Source organism: Syngnathoides biaculeatus, chromosome 9 (assembly GCF_019802595.1).
Source record: "Syngnathoides biaculeatus isolate LvHL_M chromosome 9, ASM1980259v1, whole genome shotgun sequence".
Classification (NCBI taxonomy): Eukaryota; Metazoa; Chordata; class Actinopteri; order Syngnathiformes; family Syngnathidae; genus Syngnathoides; species Syngnathoides biaculeatus.
This window is the reverse complement of record NC_084648.1, coordinates 10,441,066-10,466,025: the sequence shown is the minus strand read 5'-3', so window position 1 is coordinate 10,466,025 and position 24,960 is coordinate 10,441,066. Positions and strand designations below refer to the sequence as shown.

Below are 24,960 nucleotides of genomic sequence, written 5' to 3'. Positions count from 1 at the left end.
CAGGGAATCTCATTTACAGCAGCATGTTTATGGTGTTGAGGAGTATCTGCTTTGAAGTCAGCAAGGGGGTGTATCACTCCTCCGGGTGTCGCTGGGTCACACTCTGGGTCACACAGCCGCTCGCAAAGAATGATTTGGGCAAGAATGATATAAACAAATACATGATAAAATAATAAATCTAACACTTGGCTAAGTTAAAGTAAGGTTCCGAACACATATGAAGATAGAAAAAAAAGAGAGATAAAATAGATTCAAACCTATTACAACAGGAGTTGAGAAGGTTGAATTTGAGGATTGTGTCCACGTGTCCGGCGTCCTCTAAAGCTTCACGGTCCTCGTTGTGGTCTTCCTACTTGTGGTCCAATGTCGGCATCACTAGCGTGAGCTCGTCGCCAGAGTGAGCTCATTGCTAGTGTTAGCTTGTTGCTAGCGCTAGCGCGTAGCTATTCTTAGCTCAAAATGGCAGACTTCTTCCACCTTTTCGGGCCCAGGTTCTTGAGACGTTTTTGTCACGGTTGACATGTCAATCAAATTTCCTATTAATATGTGAAACGGGCTTTAGGGGATCCAGAGCAAGTGCAACTCAAGGTGAGTGTAGTAAGGAAGTGAAGAAACGGATCCAAGTAGGTTGGAACAGCTGGCGGAAGGTGTCTGGTGTTCTATGTGACCGAAGAATCTTCGTTAGGATGAAGGGCAGAATTTATAAAACAGTGGTGAGGCCGGCCACAATGTACGGATTAGAGATGGTGGCTCTGAAGAAACAACAGGAAGCAGAGCTGGAGGTGGCAGAAATGAAGATGTTGAGGTTCTCGCTCGGAGTGAGCAGGTTGGCTAAGATTAGAAATGAGCTCATTAGAGGGACCGCCAAAGTTGGATGTTTTGGAGACAAGGTTGGAGAGACCAGACTTCGATGGTTTGGACATGTCCAGAGGCGAGAGAGGGAGTATGTTGGTAGAAGGGTGCTGAGGATGGAGCTGCCAGGCAAAAGAGCGAGAGGAAGACCAAAGAAAAGGTTGATAGATGTTGTGAGGGAGGACATGAGGACTGTGGGTCTGAGAGAAGAAGAGGCACGAGATAGGCTTGGATGGAAAAAGATAACACGCTGTGGCGACCCCTCACGGGACAAGCCGAAAGGAAAAGAAGAAGAAGAAGGTTTGGTTTAGTTGTATCCCCCAGAATTCATCCCCCCAAACAGTTACGCTTTGCATTATAACATTCGGCAGCCAGTTCTATCCCAAAAAATAAATTTCACAAAACCACGGTCAATAAGGGCAGTCATTGAATAATAATCTTGTCCTCCACGTTGTCTAATTGCTACCAAATTTGAAACATATAATGGACAACTGGCTGATGCTAAATTGCAAAAAACATTTTTGTTTTCTCCGTGATAAGCATCATGGCAGCCAGGTTTGATGACTATGAAACTTTATTATCAAGGGTCGCTAAAAGTTTGTTTCCGACTCTTAATCAGCTGACCTGAATCATTTGCATTTATGTGTGTGCAGGCGCTGGACGACGGCATCTTTGTGTTCTTCGCGGGGGAGATGCTGGTCAAGATGGTGGCTCTGGGGATCATCGGTCACAACGGTTACCTAGGAGACACATGGAACCGACTGGACTTCTTCATTGTCATCGTGGGGTGAGTTTTTGACGCTTGTGTATGCGCATGCGGACACGTGCACCGCTGACATTAAATATGAGCCAAAAGTGTGTGGATGTATGTGTGTGGCGCTTAGACACTTGTTTAATGCCAGTTAAATGTCAAGTGTGTGTGTGTGTGTGTGTGTTAGTGTGACAGCTTTGCAGAATGGCAATGGGAATCACAAGGTCCTGGGAGGCCTCCGTGATTCCCAGCTAAAAGCCATTGTTGTTATCCCAGAGACAGGACAGCGAGTTCTGTCGCAACTCCCCGCGGACAAAACGGGTCAGCGCTCTCTTCCTCTTCCCCACAGGATGTTGGAGTACTCGCTGGACGGACACAATCTAAGCCTGTCGGCAATTCGCACTGTGCGTGTCCTTCGCCCACTCAGGGCCATCAACAGGGTTCCCAGTGAGTTGTTTTTTATTTTTTATTGTTTTTTTAGGATGGATCTTTATATCATGAGTTTGCATCCCATTGTCAACTAGTTGCATCCCAGTACGTCAATGCCAGGCTCAGCCGACGTGCAATGTTGAAACCTAACCTCAAACCAAAATCGGCGTCTTCTGATATCATTTCGGGCATGACCGCTTGAGACTTTTTCATATGTTTGATACAACCCTACCCAAATTTCTCCTTTCCAAAGGAGATTGGTTTCAGCGGCTGAATTTTATTTTTTATTTTTTTTTAATTCTGGAAGGTGCTGCAGAACCAAAATCTAGTGTCTGATTCAAAACAAAACAGCAGAATTCTTCTACCTTTTCCGGCCCAGGTTCTTGAGACGTTTGTGTCACAGTCGACATGTCAATCAAATTTCCCGTTGCTAAGTGAAACTGGCTTCTTTAGAAAATTTCAGAGGCAATAACTGAGACATATCTTGGGCTTCACACCTAGAATTTGTTCCAAATCATGAGTATGAAAAAGCCAGTGAAATAGCTCAAAAAAGTAATGAGACGTGCCCAAATATTGCAAATCAACACATTTTCACGAGCCTCTTAATCATTTATTAAAAGAGAAATGTATTATTTATTGTCCATGTGGCAATTAACAGCATTCCCCTTGTAAAAGCTGGAAATTTGCGACTTTGTATTTGTTAGTTGCGGAAACAACCTCAGGAAGCCAGGAAATCCGCAAAAATCTAATTAGCCACAACAAAAAATAATGTTGATTATTTTTTTAAATGATTATTGTTATTTCGGGACGTGGGAGTTTTTCAGTCTTATCTGCATTGCGTTGGATTGTAATTGCTCATTGTACAGTTTGGATTGTATTTCTCATGATACAGTATCATAGTTTAATTTGTACTGCAATATTGTACTGATGATAGTATCCAGATTGTGCGAGATTGAATTTAAGCAAAGAAAATCAACAAGGAAATAGAGGTTGGATCATACTTCAATATGGTAATGAATCACAGCGTTACCTCTTTAAGGTAGTTTACCAATTCAATTTGGAATTGCTGAGTAAATTAAAGCCCAAGTGTCATCACTATAAACATTCTAAAATAGATATTAAAATGAAAAATACATATAACATTATTCACAATACGAAAAAATAAATATGAGCGGAGAGCGCGTCATCCATGCGCAACGTTGCAGAAGTCTCATTCGACATCCAAGTGGTCGCCATATTGGCTGCATTTACTGTCCGTGACATCACCCCGGACATTCGCCATTGAAAACACGCTGTGGCCCCAACTGTGGGACACGCCTCTCCAGACACGGAAGCTCTTTTCGAAGAAGAGAACATCTCACAATCGAGTGAAGTGTCCGGTGCAATATCACCCTATTGTTTTGAGGCATATTTAGATGATATGCGGATCACTTCGAACTAACAACAGACTCCCAGACAGTATGTATGAGCCAGCCCGGCCAAAGCCGTTCTCGTCTGCAAGGCACGGCTTCGGGGGTGGCTCGTCCGCCCAGCTACTATGGGGGACGGAAGGTCAGCCAAAGCCGTGATTGGCGGACACGGCGCTGACGGGCACATCGACACATTTAACACCTCTGACTTACGGATGCGGATCTTTTGTTAAGTTCTGAAAGGATTACGTCCTCCCCCCAAATATTGTTTTTTTAGTAGCTGTATACACACCTACGTGTCATTTGGAAACCACAAAGCTCTCCTTTGCACCTGTACAATCCATTTTTCACGACGAACTGGGTCTCTCGGAAACTTATGAATGGTAAATCCATTTTCCCGAGTGTTGGAGCAATATCCAGCAATGAAATGAGCCGGCATTTCGCCTAACACGAAGGAACAACGAGCAGGCTTCCCGCAGGTAAAACTAATAGAAACAAACGAGTCCACTTGAGCGCGAGTCACTTCCTGCTTCTTCTGGAAAACAAATCCCTCGAGAGGATTTTCATGGCGGGAGTTACAAAAAGCCGTATACGTCAAAATCATGTTTTGTGGTGGGGAAAAAAACAAAACAAACGATGGGTCCACACCGGCTGCCATTTTTTCATTAATAACATACTAAAAATCATGCATTTCATGACAGTGGCACTTTAAGATGCGACATATTTTTTGTCTCACTGCATTGAATCGGTCACGACTGGACTGTTCTGTTTGCCTTAAATGTTCCGCTTCTCATCCGAGAAATCTTCATCAGTTCATGCAACAATGGGCTATTCGGATGCCCTCGACAGTGTTTGTGTGGAAGGCTGAACTATTTATGGTCCAAGTTAGAGGCATGCCCCACGCCATGTATGGAATCATTCTTTTGGAATGCCAGAAAGGGGGAGAGCTGTTAACGCCGAGCCGTGGCCGAAACCTCTTTTAAAACAAACAGAACCGTCCAGTCGGGATTGATTCAATGTCCCGAGAATAAAATGACATGGATGAATGACAATATTCATATATTCAGCATCATGGTACATCCATCGATCGCAGACCACATTGAGACAAAAGAGTCGCACTCACAATCACACCTAGGGGCAATTTAGTGTGTCCAATTAATGTTGCATGTTTTTGGGATGTGGGAGGAAACCGGAGTGGCTGGAGGAAACTCACACAGGCACGGGGAGAACATGCAAATTCCACACAGGTGGGTCCGGGATTGAACCCAGGAGCTCAGAACTGGGAGGCCAGTGCTTTCCAGCTGAGTCACGGTGCCGCATCATCATGGTACAATGATATATTTTGTTCCAGACTGGGTGACAATAGGTGAAAATGTGCAATTTCCAACAGTCATATCTCATTTACCAAAAACATATTTCAACCAATTAACCCCGCCCCCACACACATATTCCCAAGAGCCATTCTCACTTGCTGTAAAAGTATTATAATAGTACATTGTATATTTGAACACCACAATGTTCTATCAAACCATCATTGCATCTAATAAAAGTCCACTAGCGTCATACTATTATATCATCCAAAATGCCACAGACTGGCTAACAGGAATTTGCATGGATGTTACGCTAATTGTAAACTTCTTTAGTACACACGGAGCAGCAACATATGAATAGAGGTTTCAATACTTGTTGGCATATTCTCAACATGGTACCACAGTTAAGGCACAAAACTGTGAAACAAAAACAACAAAAAATGGCCACTTAAAAATCTGCAATATTTATATCTTATTTGATATCAAATGGCTTTTGTATTTGTTGTCAGGCATGCGGATCCTGGTAACGCTCCTGCTGGACACGCTTCCCATGCTAGGCAACGTGCTGGCGCTCTGCTTCTTCGTCTTCTTCATCTTCGGCATCGTGGGGGTGCAGCTTTGGGCGGGTCTCCTGAGGAACCGCTGCTTCATGGGGGAGGATGTCAAGACGTGAGTTACTGCGCCAACGCTGACCGACCCGTAGGAGTCTGTTGTATTCGTTTCCGTCCGTTTTCTGCCAATCGACACGCTTGTTGTCCTCCCGATCAATAAACGTGTTCAAATGTTACCCTCGGGCGCGCAAGCTGATTAAACGCCGTGCGAATGACCAATCAGACGGACTGGCAGAGTGATTGGTTTAGTGATCAGGCTTCTTTTGTTTCTGGAATTCTTTGTTCGATAACACAAAAAAACAAATTTATTTGTGTGACGCATTTCACACACAAGGTAACTCAATGCGCTTCACATGATCAAGACAAAAAAAAAAAAAATCAAGGCAAGGCGTAGGTCGACAAAATAGGGCTGAGTGATGAATATTTTTATGTGCACTATTAATTTTGCAATTTCAAAAAAAACATTTTAACAAAATGTATCTTATTCAGATGTAAGAATAAAATAACATTTTCAGGACAATGTTTTCATGGGTTTTATCATATTCTTGCAAGAATACATATTCAAGAGATAATTTCCCCACTCGTCACGGTGGATCAGCTAGTAAGGCGTTGGCCTCACAGTTCTGAGGTCCCATGTTCAATCCCGGACCCGCCTGTGTGGAGTTTGCACGTTCTCCCCGTGCCTGTGTGGGTTTTCTCTAGGCTCTCCGGTTTCCTCCCACATCCCAAAAACAAGCAACAATATTTGGACACTAAATTGCCCCAGGTGCGATTGTGAGTGTGCCTGTTTGCCTCCATGTGCCCTGTGATTGGCTGGCGACCAGTTCAGGGTGTACCCTGCCTCCTGGCCGTTGACAGCTGGGATAGGCTCCAGCACTCCCCACGATGCTTGTGAGGATAAGCGGCAAAGAAAATCAATGGATGGAATTTCCCCATTCTTGTAACATTTTAATGTTATTCTAAGATTTTTTTTTATTTTTTATATTTGGATAATGGTTCATTTTTTTCCAGTTGACTCCTCTCTTTAATGCTTAATTTTATTTTCCCTTTTGTCCGTTAAGAGTATGTTTGCACGACGGCCAAGTGGGTCATCGACCCATCAAGACTATTATTTAGTCCGCTATTTTGTTTTAGGCGGCACGGTGTAGCGGGTATGAAGTGTTGGCCTCACAGTTCTGAGGACTGGGGTTCAAATCCCGGCCTGTGTGGGGTTTGCATGTTCTCCCCCTGCCCGCGTGGGTTTCCTCCGGGCACTCCGGTTTTCTCCCACATCCTAAAAACATGCAACATGAATTGGACACTCTAAATTGCCCTTAGGTGTGACTGTGAGTGCGAATGGTGGTTTGTTTCTATATGCCCTGCGATTGGCTGGCAACCATTCAGGGTGTACCCAGCCTCTTGCCCGGTGATAGCTGGGATTGGCTCTTGCACTCCCGCGACCTTCGTGAGGATAAGCGGCTAAGAAAATGGATAGATGGATTTTGTTTTATTAATTACTGTAGTAACATAATGTTTTGGAGAAAAAAGTGTACAGAATTTTCTCAGTGACATAATAGTCGACTCAGTATGCCTTGATTGGCGCCGAGTGGGCAACTGATTGATATTTTCATGTTCTTAGTTCGTCATCGCACACAATCATTAGAAATGCGTTCAAATAATTTAGCATTTGTTTTTCTTGCAACTTTGTGACTTTTTCTCCTTTATAATATAAATATTATACGCGCATGACCCAAATATTTTTCCGCATGTTTGCATAACAATGATGCAAAATGACTTCAAAGACAAAGAGCGTGGCTGCATTAAGAATTTGGCGGACTCGCATTGGTTTGCAATTCACTTTATTGATTATTCTCACTGTAACAGGACGACTTTCCAACGGCTCTCCATCATTAATGATTGATTCCTCATCTTTTCTACATATTCTCCTCCCCTTTTGGTCCAGAAACACAAAGAGCATAAAGTCATCTGCGGCGGTGAAATCGCTCATTCGTTTTGATGTTCCGGTTCCTTCTCGTTACACAACGGCGCCATTAATCCCGCTAACAAGTGTTGTTGATGCGCCGTGTCTCGTCGTGCAGTTGCCATTGTAGTTTTGTTTAAATTGTCTATTTTTAATCCAGGCCGCATGGGGGGATACTGCTGACTGCGAACATTCATCTCCGCCTAGCATGGAAAGAACAGGCCAATTTCATAAAACTCCTTTTAAAAGAACGTACACTCAGCTAGAATCTGTAATAGTGGAGTAAAAAGGATGCCTTTTGTGGTAGAAATATACCACAACGCCAACCGAGAGACATTTTCTCTTCATTAGTTTGAAAATTATTCATTTTACGTGTGAAAAGTCATCACTTTTACAGGATTGAAAATGGTGGTACCAAACCATTTAATTACTGTGGCTCATGTATGAGAAAAAAATACATTGAAAATTAAAGCAGATATAAATTCTCATGACTTTAATATTATAATGTTATCCTTTTTAGTTTATGATTTCTTTCTAAAAAAATCTCATAATATTATTAGTTTCCTTTTAAAGAAAATGTTCCTTTTTTTTTAGCTTTGTTTTCCTAACTTTATGATTCCTCCTTGTAATATTACAATTTTATTCTCCTAAAATAATTTTTTTTGAAAATGCATCTTTTTTCCTGTTATTCTCATAAAATGCAAATTTTTCCCCTAGAAAATAAAGAAATAGCTAGGCTATATATAAATAAATAAACAAACAAATAAGTAAGTAATAAATAAATAAATAAATAATCCATCCATTTTCTTAGCTGCTTATCCTCACAAGGGTCACGGGAGTGCTGGAGCCAATCCCTGCTCTCAACGGCCAGGAGGCGGGGTACACCCTGAACTGCTTGCCAGCCAATCGCAGGGCACATCGAGACAAACAGCCGCACTCACAATCACACCTAGGGGCAATTTAGAGTGTCCAATTAATGTTGCATAATTTTGGGATGTGGGAGGAAACCAGAGTGCCCGGAGAAAACCCAAGCAGGCACTGGGAGAACATGCAAACTCCACAGAGGCGGGTCCGGGATTGAACACCGGACCTCAGAACCGTGAAGCCAACGCTTTCCAGCTGATCCACCGTGCTGCCATAAATAAATAAATACACGTTTTATTTACATCCTCATATTACAACTATAGTCTCATAAACTTTCGAACTTTATTAGTCGTAGGTAAGACTTTTTCTACCAAAAAAAAAAAAAGTCGTACTGCAATATTATGACTTTCTTTCTCCAAACATGACAACAAATATAATTGTCATGGAATGACTTGATCTTCAACTGATGATTAAAATCATTTGCAACTTCCCTGGTGTGCTGCATTTGGGCCCCAAGTACTTTTTTCGAATGTTCTCATTCCATTTTATTTGTTTATTAGGATGACACATAAAAACACCTTTTGAAAACAGATGGAAGTCTGGTTTGTCATGTTGATATTTATGTTTATTTGTGTTTCAGGAGGTACAACATCTCCTTCCTGAGCATTTACTACCGTCCGGGCGGCACGGAGGACCACCCGTTCATCTGCTCGGCAGAACGCGACAACGGCTTGCTGCGCTGTTCCGACGTGCCCCGACGCCGGGTGGCCGGGACGTCCTGCTACCTGGGGGTGGAGGACGCCCGTCACGCGAGGGCGGCGGCGCCGGCGGGGGAAGGGGGTGGAGTGTCATGCGTCAACTGGTACCAGTACTACAACGAGTGTCGTGCCGGCGAGTTGAACCCGCACAAGGGAGCCATCAACTTTGACAACATTGGATATGCATGGATTGCCATTTTTCAGGTGATTCATGGATGGGTGAATGTATCATGACTTCAATGTGGAAGAAAACCATTATATCAGAATATGATATTTTCATTACTTTTACTATTAATTAACCCTCTGTTGATCCATGTTGCATTTTTGCACATGGTACATTAGGGCTCCTTTTCCAGTTTACAGACTTGGTATTTGCCATTATAGACCAGTGTTGTACAATTTCAGATAACATGGAACCCTGCTTGGTGAACAGAGGGTTAAAAAGGGACCTAAATATGTAAAAAAAAAACAAAACTGTAAATTTACAGTTTTTTTTCAAGATTTTTGTTTTTTGTTTAATTTTAGATGCACTAGTTGAAATACAAAAAGAATTACATATTTGCATGTTTTTTGTTGTAATTTTTCAAATTATTTCATCATTATTTAGTATTTATTTTAATTTTATTTTGATCACTGGAAAGTCCACATCTTAAAATGATAATTTTGTTTTATTGTTGCAATAATTGAAATTATAAAAATAATTGATAGGTTCGTTTGAATAATTTATTTATTAAAATATATACATGTGTATGTGTGTATATATATATATATTATATATATATATATATATATATGTATATGTATATATGTATATATATATATATATATATATATATGCACAGAGAGCAAGCGATAGATAGATAGATAGATAGATAGATAGATAGATAGATAGATAGATAGATAGATAGATAGATAGATATTTAATTTAGTAAATATTTCTAAAAGATATTTTTGTTATTATGTCAATGTTCCAACATCATGTCTTTTATATATTACATTTGATTATTAGGCATAAAATGTACTTCTTTTTTGAAAATGGCCAATTGATTCTCCTTTGATTGTGAATGGAGCAGGGAGATTTGTGACATTTTCGTGTTTGTGTGTGTGTGTGTGTGTGTGTGTGTGTGTGCATGCGCTGACAGGTAATTACCCTGGAAGGCTGGGTGGACATCATGTATTACGTAATGGATGCCCACTCTTTCTACAACTTCATCTACTTCATCTTCCTCATTATAGTAAGAGCACACACACACGCACGCACACACATTTCTTTTGCAGATCCCCGAGACATGAAGCATCTGACGAGCTTAACGTGTCACAGGGTCTACTTTATGCGGTGTAAGCTTATTGCTGCTTTGAACGTCATATCGGACAAATGAGGCGTCTTAAGGCACTTCTTTGATGTCTTACGAGTAGCCTTGCTAGTAGCCTAGCATGCAACAAGAAAAAAAAAAGTATATAGTGGAAATTATTTTCACTTTTGATTGTTACAGTGGTGGCACGGTGGTTCAGCTGGTAAAGCGTTGGCCCCGCCGTTCAGAGGTCCCGGGTTTAATCCCGGCCCCACCTGTGTGGAGTTTGCATGTTCTCCTCGTGCCTGCGTGGGTTTTTTCCTGGGCACTGCGGTTTCCTCCCACATTCCAAAATCATGCAACATTAATTGGACACTCTAAATTGCCCCTAGGTGTCATGTGAGTGAGGCTGTTTGTCTTGATGCGCCCTGCGATTGGCTGGCAACCAGTTCAGGGTGTACCCTGCCTCCTGCCCACTGACAGCTGGGATAGACTCCAGCACTCCCCGCGACCCTTGTGAGGATAAGCGGCAAAGAAAATGGATGGATGGATTGTTATGGTCTGCTTGTTACCATTAAATGCTAAATATTGACGTTAAATGTATTTATTTACCTAGCAGGATTACGCAAAAGAAATTTTGACACGGGCATGTCTCGAACCTAGATGCAGACATCAAAAAGAAATAGTTGAGACTGACTCTTAAAACCAGACTGCGATGGGGAAAGTTACACTTTATTGGGACTGTAATTAGCCATCCATTTAAGTTGGAGTTTTTGTCACTGGCATTTGCCAGTTCGTTGCCTTGTGTTCGTGAGTTGCATACACTGTCTGCGGGACTCTCCGCTCTATGTGAAAATTAGATTAACCCTAGTCACAGAGATTGTGTGCGCTTGTGTTTGATCCTGTCCTGTTGAGTTGTGAGTCTGCCCCATAGTCATCGGACCTTGCTGCATGTCCTATGGATCCCGCCTAGCCTAGCGTTTTTGTACCTCTGCCTTGTCGGACTGCAGTTTTTGGAATAGACTACATTGAACATTATGCCTCTGCCTCGAAGTCCTGCATTTGGGTCCGCCCTCATCCCGGAGGTTCGTGACATTGCCCAGGAACGCAATAATGATGTGTCCTCAGGCAGGGATACAAACAAGCAACTCCCTTGTCATACATTTACCCTCTGTTGAATGTTGTCACTTAACTGTACGTTTGTCCCTTCCAGGTGGGCTCCTTTTTCATGATCAACCTGTGCCTGGTGGTCATAGCCACCCAGTTCTCAGAGACCAAGCAACGAGAGCACGCCCTGATGAAGTCGGAGCAGCGGGCCCGCCAGCTCCACCAGTCGGCGTCCACCCTGGCCAGCGACAGCCAACCGGGAAGCTGCTACGAGGAGATCATCCGCTACCTGGCGCACTTGGGGCGCAAAGCGTTCCGCCGTCTCTCCCGACTAGTCGCCCGGGGCGCCGGCGGCCTCTGTTGCGCCTGCGCGATACGCCGCCGGGATCGCGGCGTCGCTGAGGTGAACGGGCTGGCGCACCGGCATTCGGGTCACGTCGCCGGGGACCTGTCGCACCTTCATCAGATGTATCATCAGCGACATCCGCCGCCGCCGGTACCGGAGCGTCGCCTGAGTAACGGCGGCTTTAATTATCCAGTCATATCGCCGCTCCTCACTCACCTGGATGCCAAAAGTCTGCATCACAAGCGATCGGTCACCATGGAGACCGTCAACAGGCTGCCACAGCTCGCGCTGGAACACGGTAAGAAGAACGATTGCTTGTTTAAATCTCTCAAGTTACTGCACGCGCGCATGTTTTCTTACTTTTGCCGATCGCCAACTCGCAGAGTTCGGAATTTAGTTTTGCAGTTCAGCCTGAAAAAGGTTTGAATGTTCCAATTCAGTTTCACTAATTGTGGCTACAGCACTTTTTCTTCTGAAAATGATGATGGCTGTTGACACAGCAGATGAAAACACAAGGTTTATTTCATTTTAATGTTTTTTTTTTTTATATCATCAAGGAGAATATGCAAGCGAAGTGGCTTATGGTACAATGACCACTGATTAATACAAATTGAAATAGGCCATTGAAAAAAATCACTGTAATAAAGCGACATTAAGTAGCCCCCATTAAAATGATTGCCTTTTTACTCCAACCCCCTTTTACTATTATAGTAAATAAAAGATGAGCTCATTCATTTAGTGTCCCATATAGAAGATGATATCAAATGAGTACACACTACATTGTCACTCATCCTAATTGGCTTAAAGCAAAGTAGTAGCAAGCAAACAGGGCTCGACAGCATCTGAGGCGGGACATAATCCTATTGTAGGTATTATTGTTGCACACCAGTCATTTTACGCAAAGAGGATTTGACTTTGGACTCATTTACGCAAGTGGCTCCTGGAACAAAAGCTCGTAAACAACTGCAAAAGCCACATAGTAAATAATATATATATTACCAATAAATAAAATGACTTTTCACGGTTTCACTAATTGCAGTTACAGTCTAGACTCAGGTCAGAAGTAAGTATACGCGAGCAACAGTCTGGTTTCATGCCTAGAAAGAGTACCACAGTTGCATTATTTGCCTTGAGGATGCTCGTGGAAAAGTACAGAGAAGGTCAGAAGGAGCTACATTGTAAACCTAGAGGAAGCCTATGACAGAGTACCAAGTGAGGAACTGTGGTACTGCATGCAGATGTCTGGTGTGGCGGAGAAATATGTTAGAATAGTGCAGGACATGTATCAGGACAGCAGAACAGCGGTGAGATGTGCCATAGGTGTGTCAGAAGAATTTAAGGTGGAGGTGGGACTACATCAGGGATCCGCGCTGAGCCCCTTCCTGTTTGCGGTAGTAATGGATAGGCTGACAGATGAGGTTAGACTGGAATCCCCTTGGACCATGATGTTCGCAGATGATATTGTGATCTGCAGTGAAAGCAGGGAGCAGGTGGAGGAACAATTAGAAAGATGGAGGCACATACAGAGAGGAGAGGAATGAAGATTAGCCAAAGTAAAACAGAGTATATGTACATGGATGAGAGGGGCGGCAGGGGAAGAGTGAAGCTCCAGGGAGAAGAGATAGCGAGGGTGGACGACTTCAAATACTTGGGGTCAACAATACAGAGCAATGGAGAGTGTGGGAAGGAAGTGAAGAAACTGGTCCAAGCAGGGTGGTACACTTGGCGGAAGGTGTCTGGTGTTCTATGTGACAGTATATTGGTAGAAGGGTGCTGAGGATGGAGCCGCCAGGCAAAAGAGCGAGAGGAAGACCGAAGAAAAGGTTGATGGATGTTGTGAGGGAGGACATGAGGACAGTGGGCGTTAGGGAGGAAGATGCACGAGATAGGCTAAGATGGAAAAAGATGACACGCTGTGGCGACCCCTCACGGGACAAGCCGAAAGGAGAAGAAGAAGAAAGATAATTTACAGTCTTCAGTGATCCTAGGATACGTGTTTTCAAAAATATCAAAGACTTCAGTCTTAGCTCGTCTATTTTTGTCCGTGGTTTTAAGAAAACGCAGGGTCTTTATGGACTCTAATATTCATATCTTTGTAAACATCAAAGTCAATTTAATCTTCAGTGAACCTGCATGTTGTTTGTAAACAAAGATATTTTTTTCTTCACTGAACTCAGCATATGTGTTTCATAAAAATCCTGTTGCATATTCTTCAGTGAAGTTTTGATAAACACCTAAGACATAATAATTCTCAATAAACCTCGCATACTATCTTTTATTCCAATCGAGAATCATCAATGAAACCTAAATCCGTGTCATAGTCATAATCTTTATTTATGAACCAAACATACAGCGTATATATTCATAAACATCAAAGATAATTTGGTCTTCAATAACCTAATCTCCACAGCTTTTCTGGAGAAAAAAAAAATCAAAGACAATTTAATTAGTGACGCTTACTGCAAAGACAATTTATAATCTTCAATGAACCAAACGTACTGTACTTTTTTTTCATTTTTTTTATAAACATCAGAGACAATTCCGAGTTATCAGTGAAGCCACCGTAAGCGTACGGATTTGTTGTGATTCACGCCCTCGCTGAGGAAATTTCCAGATCATGTAGCGCTTTACGTGCAGTTACACATGACGGCGTGACGCGATTGAATTCAGCGCGTGGCTCGTCTGGGAAATGCCACCCGGCAGATTCAGCGCCGGAGAAAAGCGCTTGTGCGAGATGACTCGATGATTTTTATGTCACAGCAGCGTTTTCTTTTCCTTTTCCTCCTCCTGGGCTGCTCGCTAATAACTGATTGTGCGCAAATCTTCTCCCGCAGACTCACACTTCTAATAACGACCCCCCCCCAATGCCTGCCTCCTTACACAAAGCATCCCAACAGCAGATTCCATTTTTTTTTCACGTTTTTTTTCTTTTTATGCTGTTGTTCCCAACTACAAGAGATCAAAAGACGTTCTACTGAAACTTGTGATAAATAATTAAATAGATAAGTTACCTTATTATTACAAATACATTACAGGGTGTCACTGAAACTAACGTCCAAAATCCAAAATCGCTCTTCAGTAACCGTACATCGCAGGTGTCAAACTCAAGGCCCGGGGCCCAGATCTGGCCTGCCGCATGATTTTATGTGGCCCGCGAAGGCAAGTCATGTGTATCAACTTCCATGATTTTTTTAATGATAATCTGTAACAAAATTTCAAATTGTCATATCATAAATGATACAGTTGAGATATTGCAAGCATTTTTGTGTTACCAAACATGAACGGTAGTTGAAATACCCATCCCGCTTGATTTCTGATTCAAAACTAGTTCATAAATTTCATCTGTAAATATCACAAGGTGAAAGATTTTCATGGATTCACAGTCATAACGGCCCTCAGAGGGAAATCGTAACTACAATGTGGCCCGCATTAAAAATGAGTTTGACAAACCTGCCGTAGATGATTTTGTAAACATCATAGATGATTTGCAATTGTACGGTAAGAGATGGTGGGGCGGGGGTTCTCGAGTGAAACGACTTGACTGGAGTCGGCTCGAGTTGACTGCTTGACTTGACGAGTCATCTAGTGTAGGGTTGGAAATCGGAATTGTGATTGAAACCATTTTTTTTTTTTTTTACAAGTATGAAACATTTTGGGGGTTGAGTCACAACAATGTGGCAACGCCATCTTGCTAGTGTGACGTAGCCACCTGCATGCAAGCAACTCCAAAGATAACACAATTTGAATCCAAGGATTGTGTTGTTGATGAAGTTTACAAAAAATATGAGTGCAACCGGACGGCCTACAACTAACGCATTTGCCGACAACGATAACGAGGTCCGACTTCATTTGTCAGTTCAAAACCAATAAACGCTTAAGCTAATTTGATTAGTTAATTAATTAAAATGAATTTAAACTCGGAGAAGATACTTCTCCGTCACTTACCTTCGTGCGTGCAGCCTCGTGTTTGTTGATATTGTCCAAATTTAGCATGTGCGCTCTTCCGCGAGCGTCAATCCATCGCGGACAATTCGTCAACTGTGTTTTAGGCTTTGGAAAAATAAATCAACCGGGCCCCTTGTAACCTAGCAGGATATCTTTCACCAGAATTGCTCGTTCTCCAAGCGCAACTGAGGACCATTTTGTTCGTAACATTAACTTTTCCAACCGCACACTACTGACAACCAGAATTGCTTGTGGGACAATATTGCGAGAGGGGCGTGTCAAGCCAGGGCTTAAGACAATGCGGCCATCTGATTGGCTATTATTGTACGAGTTATTGATAGGTCGGAAAGGTCCATTTGATGTATTTTCCTTTTATTTTGCTTTTGTTGTCATTGTCAATAATAATATTCATAATAATAAAAGTTTAAAAAAAGAGAAAGTTGAATTAAAAAAAAAAAAAGAAAAATTGCGTGGACTCGTTTTCGTAGACAGCAACTGCAACGTACGCTCGCTAATACGATTGTGTGCTTGCGTGCAGGCGATTGCACGGCTCAGCCGGCGTTACCGTTGCCGGGCGAAGTCCCCGTGGAGTCGTCAGCCTGTCCGTACTGCAGCTACTACAACCAACTGTGCGACCCCCAAAACCAGGCTGCTGATGAGCATCATCATCATCATCATCAGCGAAGCCCCGTGGGCAGCCCCCCGCTGCCGCCGCCGCCGCATTGCAAGAGCCCGCCGGGACCCCGCGGCGACCCCCGCCTCCGCCCGGGCGAGGGGCGTGTGTGGCCCCTGTGGCGGGCGTGCATCGGATGCTGGGCTGAACTCAGGGCCAAGCTGGAGCTCATTGTGGGCAGCAGATATTTCAACAGAGGCATCATGATTGCGATTCTCATCAACACGCTCTCCATGGGCATCGAGTATCATGAGCAGGTACGTGGACGTTCGCGGGTGTGGGGAAGGGTTAATCCTTTGATGTTTTAAATTAGCAAATAAAATAGCATTTTTAAACAGTGTTTTAATGTTTTGTTTTTTAATCCTTGGCTAATGCATTAATCCTTTGATGCTGACGTCCCTGACGCATCATTTCTAAAGGTGCTATTTTTCCTTGTAAACTTTGATCCACAGCATTATGCCGTTACTGTATTATTTACAGTTATAAGAAAGCCCCCCCCCCCCCCACACACACACACACACACACACACACACACAAACAAAGCAGCCAGGTATTAGTAATCCTCCGTTGGACTAGACCGCACTTTGACCAAAAATGGATGCGATAATGACGTGCGTGCTGGATCACATGAAACGCACACTGCAATCAACACTTGCTGCACAACACACATGAGGTCGCTGCACCGTGTGTGTGTAACCGAATAAAAGCTGAAGTGTTAATTAAAGCGTGACCCTCGCGCGAGGGTGAGACGGTAAAAGTGGAGTCAGTGGAGGCTCCGTCATATGCTGAGGCAAGATTGCCTTTTCGGCCTATTTACTCAACTGCAAGACACGTCCCGGAGTTTTCATCTCAGCAGAGCCCACGATAGAAATATACAGTACACCACGAGGACTGGATTATGAAGTACTGCGGTGAAAAGGGCCAATGAAGAAGCAAAGAAGTGTCGTCCCCCCGTTATCTTTGATGTTATTCCCTGATGGTTTGCACATTTTCTTTCGGGAACGTCAAAGACAATTTAGTCTTCCATGAACTGTGCCTGTGTGTTTTCATAAACGTGGAACAAAAAAAATCTTTTTTTATTTTATTTTTGTTTAAAATCGAGGATAGTGATTTTCTGCAGCACAGTGGAGCAGCCTGTTAGGGGGTTGGGTTCACAGTTGTGAAGACCGAGGTTCGAATTCCGGCCGCCGCCTGTTTGGGCTTTGGTACTCCGGTTTCCTCCCACATCCCCAAAAACACGCAACATTAATTGGACCCTCTAAATTGCCCATAAGAGTGATTGTGAGTGCGGCTGTTTGTCTCTATGTGCCCTGTGATTGGCTGGCGACCAGTTGAGGGTGAACCTTGCCTACTCCCCATTGACAGCGAGGATAGGCTCCAAGCACTCCCGCGACCCTTGTGAGGATAAGCGGCTAAGAAAATGGATGGATGGATGTATGGATGGATGCTGATTTGCTGCAGCACGGTGGAGCGACCTGTTAGGGTGTTGGCCTCACAGTTCTGAGGACCGAGGTTCGAATTCCGGTGCTGACTGTGTGAGATTTGCATGTTTTCCCAGTGCCTGCGTGGGTTTTCTCCGGGTACTCTGGTTTCCTCCCACATCCCAAAAACATACAATATTAATTGGAGACTCTAAATTTCCCCTAGGTGGGATTGTGAGTGCGGCTCTTTGTCTTTATGTGCCCTGCGATTGGCTGGAAACCAGTTCAGAGTGTACCCCACCTCCTGCCCCAATGATAGTTTGGATTGGCGTCAGCACTCCTGTGACCCTTGTGAGGATAAGCGGCTCAGATAATGGATGGATGGTTGGATGGTGATTAAAGTAGCATGGACGATTTAGCTTGTTTTAGCTTGCTAGCTAAAAATCAAAGAAACTTTTGAGTACAGCGAACCCAGTCTGCACTTTCATCAACATTGATGATTTTGATCAAAAGACAAAATGTATCCTCAATGATCCCAACGTGTTTTCATAAACATCGGAGACAATTAGTAGATACGTGTTCACAAATACGGCAGCAAAGGTTTTCCGGACCTGCTTTCCAGGCACAGGACCCCGTTGGCGTCAGTGCCGCTTCCTCTTTTGACAACCTCAGTGGCGTACCGAGGACGCTTCATCATTTAAACGCACGTGACCTCGCTGTCAGCGTTCTGTTTAGTCTAGAACACCTCAGAGACCGCAGAGACGTCGCCGAAGAACATCTGCAGCACTGCCAGATGTTACACACGCGCACGTACGCACTCACCCACACACACCGTTACAAATAAATGTCATCTCATTCCGCGTGGTGTCTCCCACCAATAACATTGTTTAATACAGCTATTGCGTTTCTTCTATTTGAACTCTATACAGTATATACAATATAGACTCGATTTTATTGAGGTTAAAGTTATATAGTTCAACTGGGAAATGTATTTCTGTTGTACAAATTGAAATTATGCAAATGTCACACTGTCCAGATAAAATTAATAGAATTCCCAGCTCCCAGTTAGCTCCACTTAATTCCTCTGCTTAAATATCTGCCCGCATTTCTTCGCATATGAATGCCCCAAATTTCTGATGTATATAAAAATTGCCCTCCACAAATACGACGGCTTTGTAAAAAGAATCTCCCCGCTTTTGTAGCTCTGTTCCTGTGCCTGTAAACTAACTGAACAATGTTTTGCAATGAAATATGCCCTTTTTTTAACTCTGTGAATTTTGAAAAAGAATATAGTTTGCTCTACAAAGTCTGCCTGGCAACATGCACTTGGTCAAAATTACTTTTAAATCTGATATTTTATACATCTGTATAGTTCAGTACTTGATTCTGTGCTTCAAATTGCATCCAGGAACAAGTGCTCACAAGAAAAATAAGTATGAAAATTTTGAACTCTGTCTGCTAACCCACTCAATACTTGATTTTAAATTAGTAATTCAATTTTAAAAAATAGATCATTTAAGCCTCCAAATTCTGTCATCAATCAAATTTGGACGCAGCGAAAAAATTCCAAGCATTTTTCTTGACCTGTTCCTGCTTCCTAGCAAAAAATGTTTTTGAATGCATGACCCACATCTGTACTGGAATTTTACAATGGGAATTCTGCCGAGCATCAATTGATCACGGCAGAACTCGACCACACGATCATTTTGTCGATGCGTTCCTCCGCCTGTTAGCAGGCTAATGCCGCCGTGTCATCAGCCGCAGGAGCTGACGGACATTTTGGAGATCAGCAACATGGTGTTCACGAGTCTCTTCAGCCTGGAGATGGTGCTGAAAGTCCTGGCCCTCGGCCTCTTCGGCTACATCAAGAACCCTTACAACGGCTTCGACAGCGTCATCGTCATCATCAGGTGGAATGTTCTTACAACACAGCGGTCCGTTTTTAAAGGGGGTTTTGATGTTCCCTTCACATTTTAAGATGTTCTTTTGTCATTTTCCCATGAATGTTTTATGTCGTCAGCGTGTGGGAGATCGCGGGCGAGGCGGAGGGAGGTTTGTCCGTGCTGCGTACCTTCCGTCTGCTACGGGTTCTGAAGCTGGTGCGCTTCCTGCCGGCCCTGAGGAGGCAGCTGGTGGTGCTGATGAAGACCATGGACAACGTGGCCACCTTCTGCATGCTGCTCATGCTCTTTATTTTCATCTTCAGGTATGAGATTTGACGTGTTTTTGTTTTTCAACTATTTCAAACGTGGCTGCCATGCTGCAGCAATGTCAAAAACCCTTCAAACCAAAATGAGCCACCGAGCCAAAATGGCCGCTTCAAATCAAAATGGCCGATTTCAAGTGTCTTTTTGGGTATGACATTGTTACGGGTCTCCTCAGTGAAAGTAGCTTTGGGGCAGAAATGTCGAAAACGCAATCCCACGTGTGCTACAGAGCTATTTTTTTTTCAAGTTTTTTTTTAGCACCCCTAGTGAAATTAGTGTATGGATATAGGTTATCATGTGATATACAACAATGGATTGTTTCAATCTTTCTGTGTTCTTTTCTGCGCAGTATCTTGGGGATGCATTTGTTTGGATGTAAATTTGGCTTGCGGCAAGACAGCGGAGACACGCTACCCGACAGAAAGAACTTCGACTCACTGCTTTGGGCCACAGTCACCGTTTTCCAGGTTTGACCCCCCCCCCCCCCCCCCCACACACACACACACAGTTGTCGTGTCTGCTATTTCATATGAAATTAAATAGTGGGACATTTAAACTGAAGCAGCTCGTGGTGTTATTGGCAGCGTCCCAGACACTCATCTTTATTATTTTTAATCCAATCTCGAGCTGGCTCACTATCATCAATGTTTTCCCTCCCCGACAAATGACCAAATGCGAACCACTGGCGCAAGCAGCAAGATGACGCTTCTTACAAACAGGAGGAGAAAAAAAAAAAAAGCAATGAGGCACGAAAAGGCACGCGGCAGGAGATTGTTTAACACCGACAAGCCTCATTGCCGTTCAGCCCGCAGAGACAGATATTAAATTCTACCTTAATGGTCCTCTTATTACAGCACAGTGAGAAAGTGCAAACAAAGTTGTTGTTGTCGCGGCTCAGTTTTACTTACTACCCTAAAATGTCCACTACAGTACATTAGGTCCGTTGATGACGAGCAGTGCATATAAAAAGTCGACGCGCCCGTCCGTCTCAATGCTGAGTTTCTGGGATGTAAAAAAAAAAAAAAAATGAGGCCAGGATAAATCATTTCAAAATTTGTTCCAATATTAATGTGACCTCTAAGCTGTACAACGCTATTGTAAACAAAATATGTATATTTTAGGAAATGGAATTTATGTAGTCACATCTGACTGTTGTCTATGTTTCTGCTTCCTGCCCACAGTCAACACGACTCTCTCTTTTGCCCACCTCCGCAGATCCTGACTCAGGAGGATTGGAACGCCGTACTGTACAACGGCATGGCGTCCACCACGCCGCTCGCCGCCCTCTACTTTGTAGCCCTCATGACCTTCGGCAACTACGTCCTCTTCAACTTGCTGGTGGCCATTTTGGTTGAGGGCTTCCAGGCAGAAGTAAGGACACTTTGGGGTTTGGGCTGCGTATGACATTTTTGGCGGTAGCGGCGACGGAGGCAGGGGTGGTGCCAGGGGCAGTTGCCGTCGTTTCGCATTGTTTGCTTTGGTGGTGGCTGCGCCTACTTAAAGGTCCACTGTCGTGAAATGCTTGATTTTTAGTATGTTATTAATGAAAAAAAAACGGCAGCTGTTATGGACCCATCCGTTTTTTCACAACAAAACATGATTTTGACTTGTATGGCTTTTTGTAACTCCCGCCATGAAAATCCTCTGGATGATCTGTTTTCGACAAGAAGCAGGAAGTGATGTACAGGGCAGTAGTGCACTCAAACGGTCTCGTCTGTTTATACTAGTTTTACCTGCTGGAAGGTAGCTTGTTGTTCCTTCGTGTTAGCCAAAATGCCGACTCGTTGCATTGCTGGATATTGCTTGAACACTCGGGAGGATGGATTCGCTCTTCATGCTTTTCCAAAAGATCCAGTTCGTCGTGAAAAACGGATTGCAGGGGTGCAAAGGACAAGAGCTTCGTGGGTTCCAAATGACAGGTAGGTGTGTATACAGCTACTAAAAGAAACAATATTTGGGGGGTGTGGGGTGTGGTGGGTGTAACCCGTAAGTAGGGGAACTAAATGTGTTGATGTGCGCATCGGAAGGCTTACGTACAGCAGCCGCTGAAGGACGGCCTCTGCAGGCCTTGTGGATTGCCACCGGCCTTGGCTCGTCACGGTGCTGAGCCATGGTGGCTCATCTCCATCGCGGAAGTGGATCGGACACGGAGGCAGTTTGGCCGTGATCCGCATATCATCTGAATATGGCTCGAAACGATAGGATAATATTGCCCCAGACGCTTGACTCGATTGTGAGACGTTTTTCTTCTTCGAAAAGAGCTTCCATGTCAGTAGGGGCGTGTTCGTCTCCCATAGTAAGGTCCACTGCGTGTTTTCAATGGCGAATGTCACGGGCAGTAGATGCACCCAATATGGCGACCACTTGGATGTCGAATGACACTTCTGCGACTTTGCGGGTGGATGACGCGCTCTCCGCTCATATTTATTTTGTTTGTATAGACATTAAATGAAGATTGTTGTATGTATTTTTCATTGCAATAACTATTTTAGAATGTTTATAGGGATGACAGTTGGGCTTTAAAGATGTGGTGGTGCCTTTGGTGCTGGTTGTGTGGTGTTGGTGACAGTGGTAAGTTGTTGGCATTAGCGGTGGCAGCTTTCTCGACAGCGTTGGTGGCAGCAGTGGGTTTGTTGACGTTTTTGGGGGGTAGAAGTGGCGTAGTAGCGACGGCTCTGGTGATGGTGGCAGTGGCAGCATTAATGCTAACATTGGCTGTCAGACTGGGTTTGGCTGTGGAGCGGTGGCGTTTTTGCTTGGTCCCAATTTGTCATCGTGTTGGCTCCGGCGGCTGCGTCGAAGACGTTCGCACCGTTGGTGATATTAGCGCAGTCTAGACCAGTGCAGGCGCAGCCTTGCATTGTCACTGCCTTTGGGATTGGCGATGGCGGTGGCAACCTTGCCGGCACTATTGACAGCGGCGATAACAAAGCTGCCTTGTGGAGAATAATCCCCACAATCCCGCTTTTGCCCCGCTTTTGTTCGAGAGTTTTCATGTCGGTCTCTCCCACATAAACACACACTTGCGCACGCGCGCGGGCACTCGCACACGCGTACACACACAATACTCTCCAGGGTAAGCTTGTGTTTGATATCGCTCTGTCATTCACAGCTGGTGAGCTTTTGTTGTTTAGTTTTTGCTGGTTTATCTTTGCAATCAGAACCTACACACTGATAGTCACACACTGATAGACACACACCGGTAGACACACATTGGTTGATACCCTGCGCCCAAGCTATGCTCCTCCATCTTTGCAGCGAAAATTCTAATTAAATTGGGCAAAGCTTTATTGCTGTGACGACGGGAGATCACCGCCAAAACCCTCTTCGGCTCCTCTGCCTCGACTGACTCGTGGTTTTGTGTATCTTTGCGTGTTGTGTTGTATGCCGTCTCGCGCGCTTAGGGCGATGCCAGCCGATCGGAGTCGGACGACGAGGGGCAGTCGCTGTCTTACGACGAAGAGGAGAAGCTGAGGGAGTTGTACGCAGCAGGTAACTAGCTAGCTTGAGAAGAAGCTAAAGCAGCAGTTTCCGTTTTTAACTTGAACTTTATGTTGTTCACGCTTCATTTAAAGAGCTGAAGATCCAGGCCATGATCAACAGCCCGAACGGTCTCCTGAACCCCAGGGCCTCCAGACCACCGCCCCTTTCCCTGCCAGTCATCACGCACACGGCAGCCACTCCCACCATCATCTACGGCCAATCGCGGCGTGCTAGCGCCACCTCCATATTAGACAGCCTTGAGCAGCAGAGGTCACCGGTGAGCTTTTTGGCATCGCACAAAAACCAAGTCCAATTACTCAAGCCGCCTACCAGATGCCTTAATAGAGGAGGATTACAAAGTTATGTTGTCACATAGTGGCCTGTTATAAGTGTTGCTGGATTTAACACACCTGTCTCCAAAAAACACAAAAAAGCCAAACAAAAAGCACAACACACTGAAGCTGAAGACTTACTAGTTTTTCTGACGTCTCACATTTTTTTATTTGGAGAAAATGTAAAATAACGCAATACAGTTTTTCTTATTTATTATAAAAGCACAATTATTTTCATTTAAAAATGTAAAAAATTGGATAAACAACATGATATAGCGAGAGTTTGTATTTAAGATAATTGCATGGAAAAAAGTTGAGTGTTACATGATGTTACACGATTTTGTAATTATAAAAATCGTACATTTTTTTAGACCATTTAACAATAAGTTTTATTAATAGCATGTTATCTTGTTTTATTATTACAATTATTTTCATTTCAAAATGTTTGATATTTTGTAACAATATTTTTAAATCTTGAAATACTTGAAAATATAAAAAAGTGTTCCATTTTATATTAATCAACCGAGTTTTTACCATTTATAATTTGAGTAAAAAACAGTGTCGGATAGCACCATAAAAAATGAAAAACTTTTTTAAAATCAAAATTTTTCAAATACAAAATTTTGTTCTATACTGTTTTTATATTATTAGTTTTTCATCCAGCCATCCGTTTTCCAAGCTGCTTATTGTCACAAAGGTTGAGGTTGTACTGAAGCCTATTTTTTAATTTTTTTTTTAAATAATGCAATACCTTGTAACATTTTTTTCCCATAACACAGTACTTTGATAATCTAGTAATGTACAGCATTTTTTTTTTTAAACCAACCCTTTTGTTCCTAACAAATCCAAGTCTGGGTCGTACCCTCTCCACAGCCTCCGTGGGACAGCGTCCCCGAGAGCCGCCGCTCCAGCTGGACCAGCCTGGGCCGAGCCCCCAGCATTCACCGTAGGAGCCAATCGGGGGAGATGGAGTCGCTCTTGTCCGACTGCTACAGCGGTTCCGACGCCGGCAGCAGAGAGGCGTCCGTGGACACGCCCGACTACCTGCAGGTGCCTGCGCTGCACACGCCCGATTGCAACGGGGCCGCCGCCTTCCACCTGCCCGACCACGCCTACGACGACGCGCTTCAAACGTCGCTCTACCACACTCAGCAGGAGGATGAGGATTTGGAGGAGGTTAGCATTGTTAAGCGCCTTTTGCTGATTTCTG

General features: G+C 43.7%; 1 protein-coding gene across 2 annotated transcripts in view; it reads left to right on the top strand.

The window, feature by feature from the left end:
• The window catches only part of LOC133506358 (voltage-dependent T-type calcium channel subunit alpha-1H-like), a 70,217-nt gene that overhangs the window by 24,835 nt on the left and 20,422 nt on the right, over positions 1 to 24,960 (top strand). For both annotated transcript variants that reach the window (XM_061830420.1, XM_061830421.1), the window contains exons 4-17: positions 1,506 to 1,639; positions 1,953 to 2,050; positions 5,261 to 5,420; positions 8,827 to 9,148; positions 10,087 to 10,179; positions 11,450 to 11,987; positions 16,173 to 16,564; positions 19,487 to 19,638; positions 19,749 to 19,934; positions 20,285 to 20,402; positions 21,151 to 21,306; positions 23,340 to 23,427; positions 23,511 to 23,695; positions 24,624 to 24,926. In XM_061830420.1, coding sequence (XP_061686404.1) covers positions 1,506 to 1,639; positions 1,953 to 2,050; positions 5,261 to 5,420; positions 8,827 to 9,148; positions 10,087 to 10,179; positions 11,450 to 11,987; positions 16,173 to 16,564; positions 19,487 to 19,638; positions 19,749 to 19,934; positions 20,285 to 20,402; positions 21,151 to 21,306; positions 23,340 to 23,427; positions 23,511 to 23,695; positions 24,624 to 24,926 — 2,925 coding nt within the window. The remainder of the gene's footprint in view (positions 1 to 1,505; positions 1,640 to 1,952; positions 2,051 to 5,260; positions 5,421 to 8,826; positions 9,149 to 10,086; positions 10,180 to 11,449; positions 11,988 to 16,172; positions 16,565 to 19,486; positions 19,639 to 19,748; positions 19,935 to 20,284; positions 20,403 to 21,150; positions 21,307 to 23,339; positions 23,428 to 23,510; positions 23,696 to 24,623; positions 24,927 to 24,960) is intronic.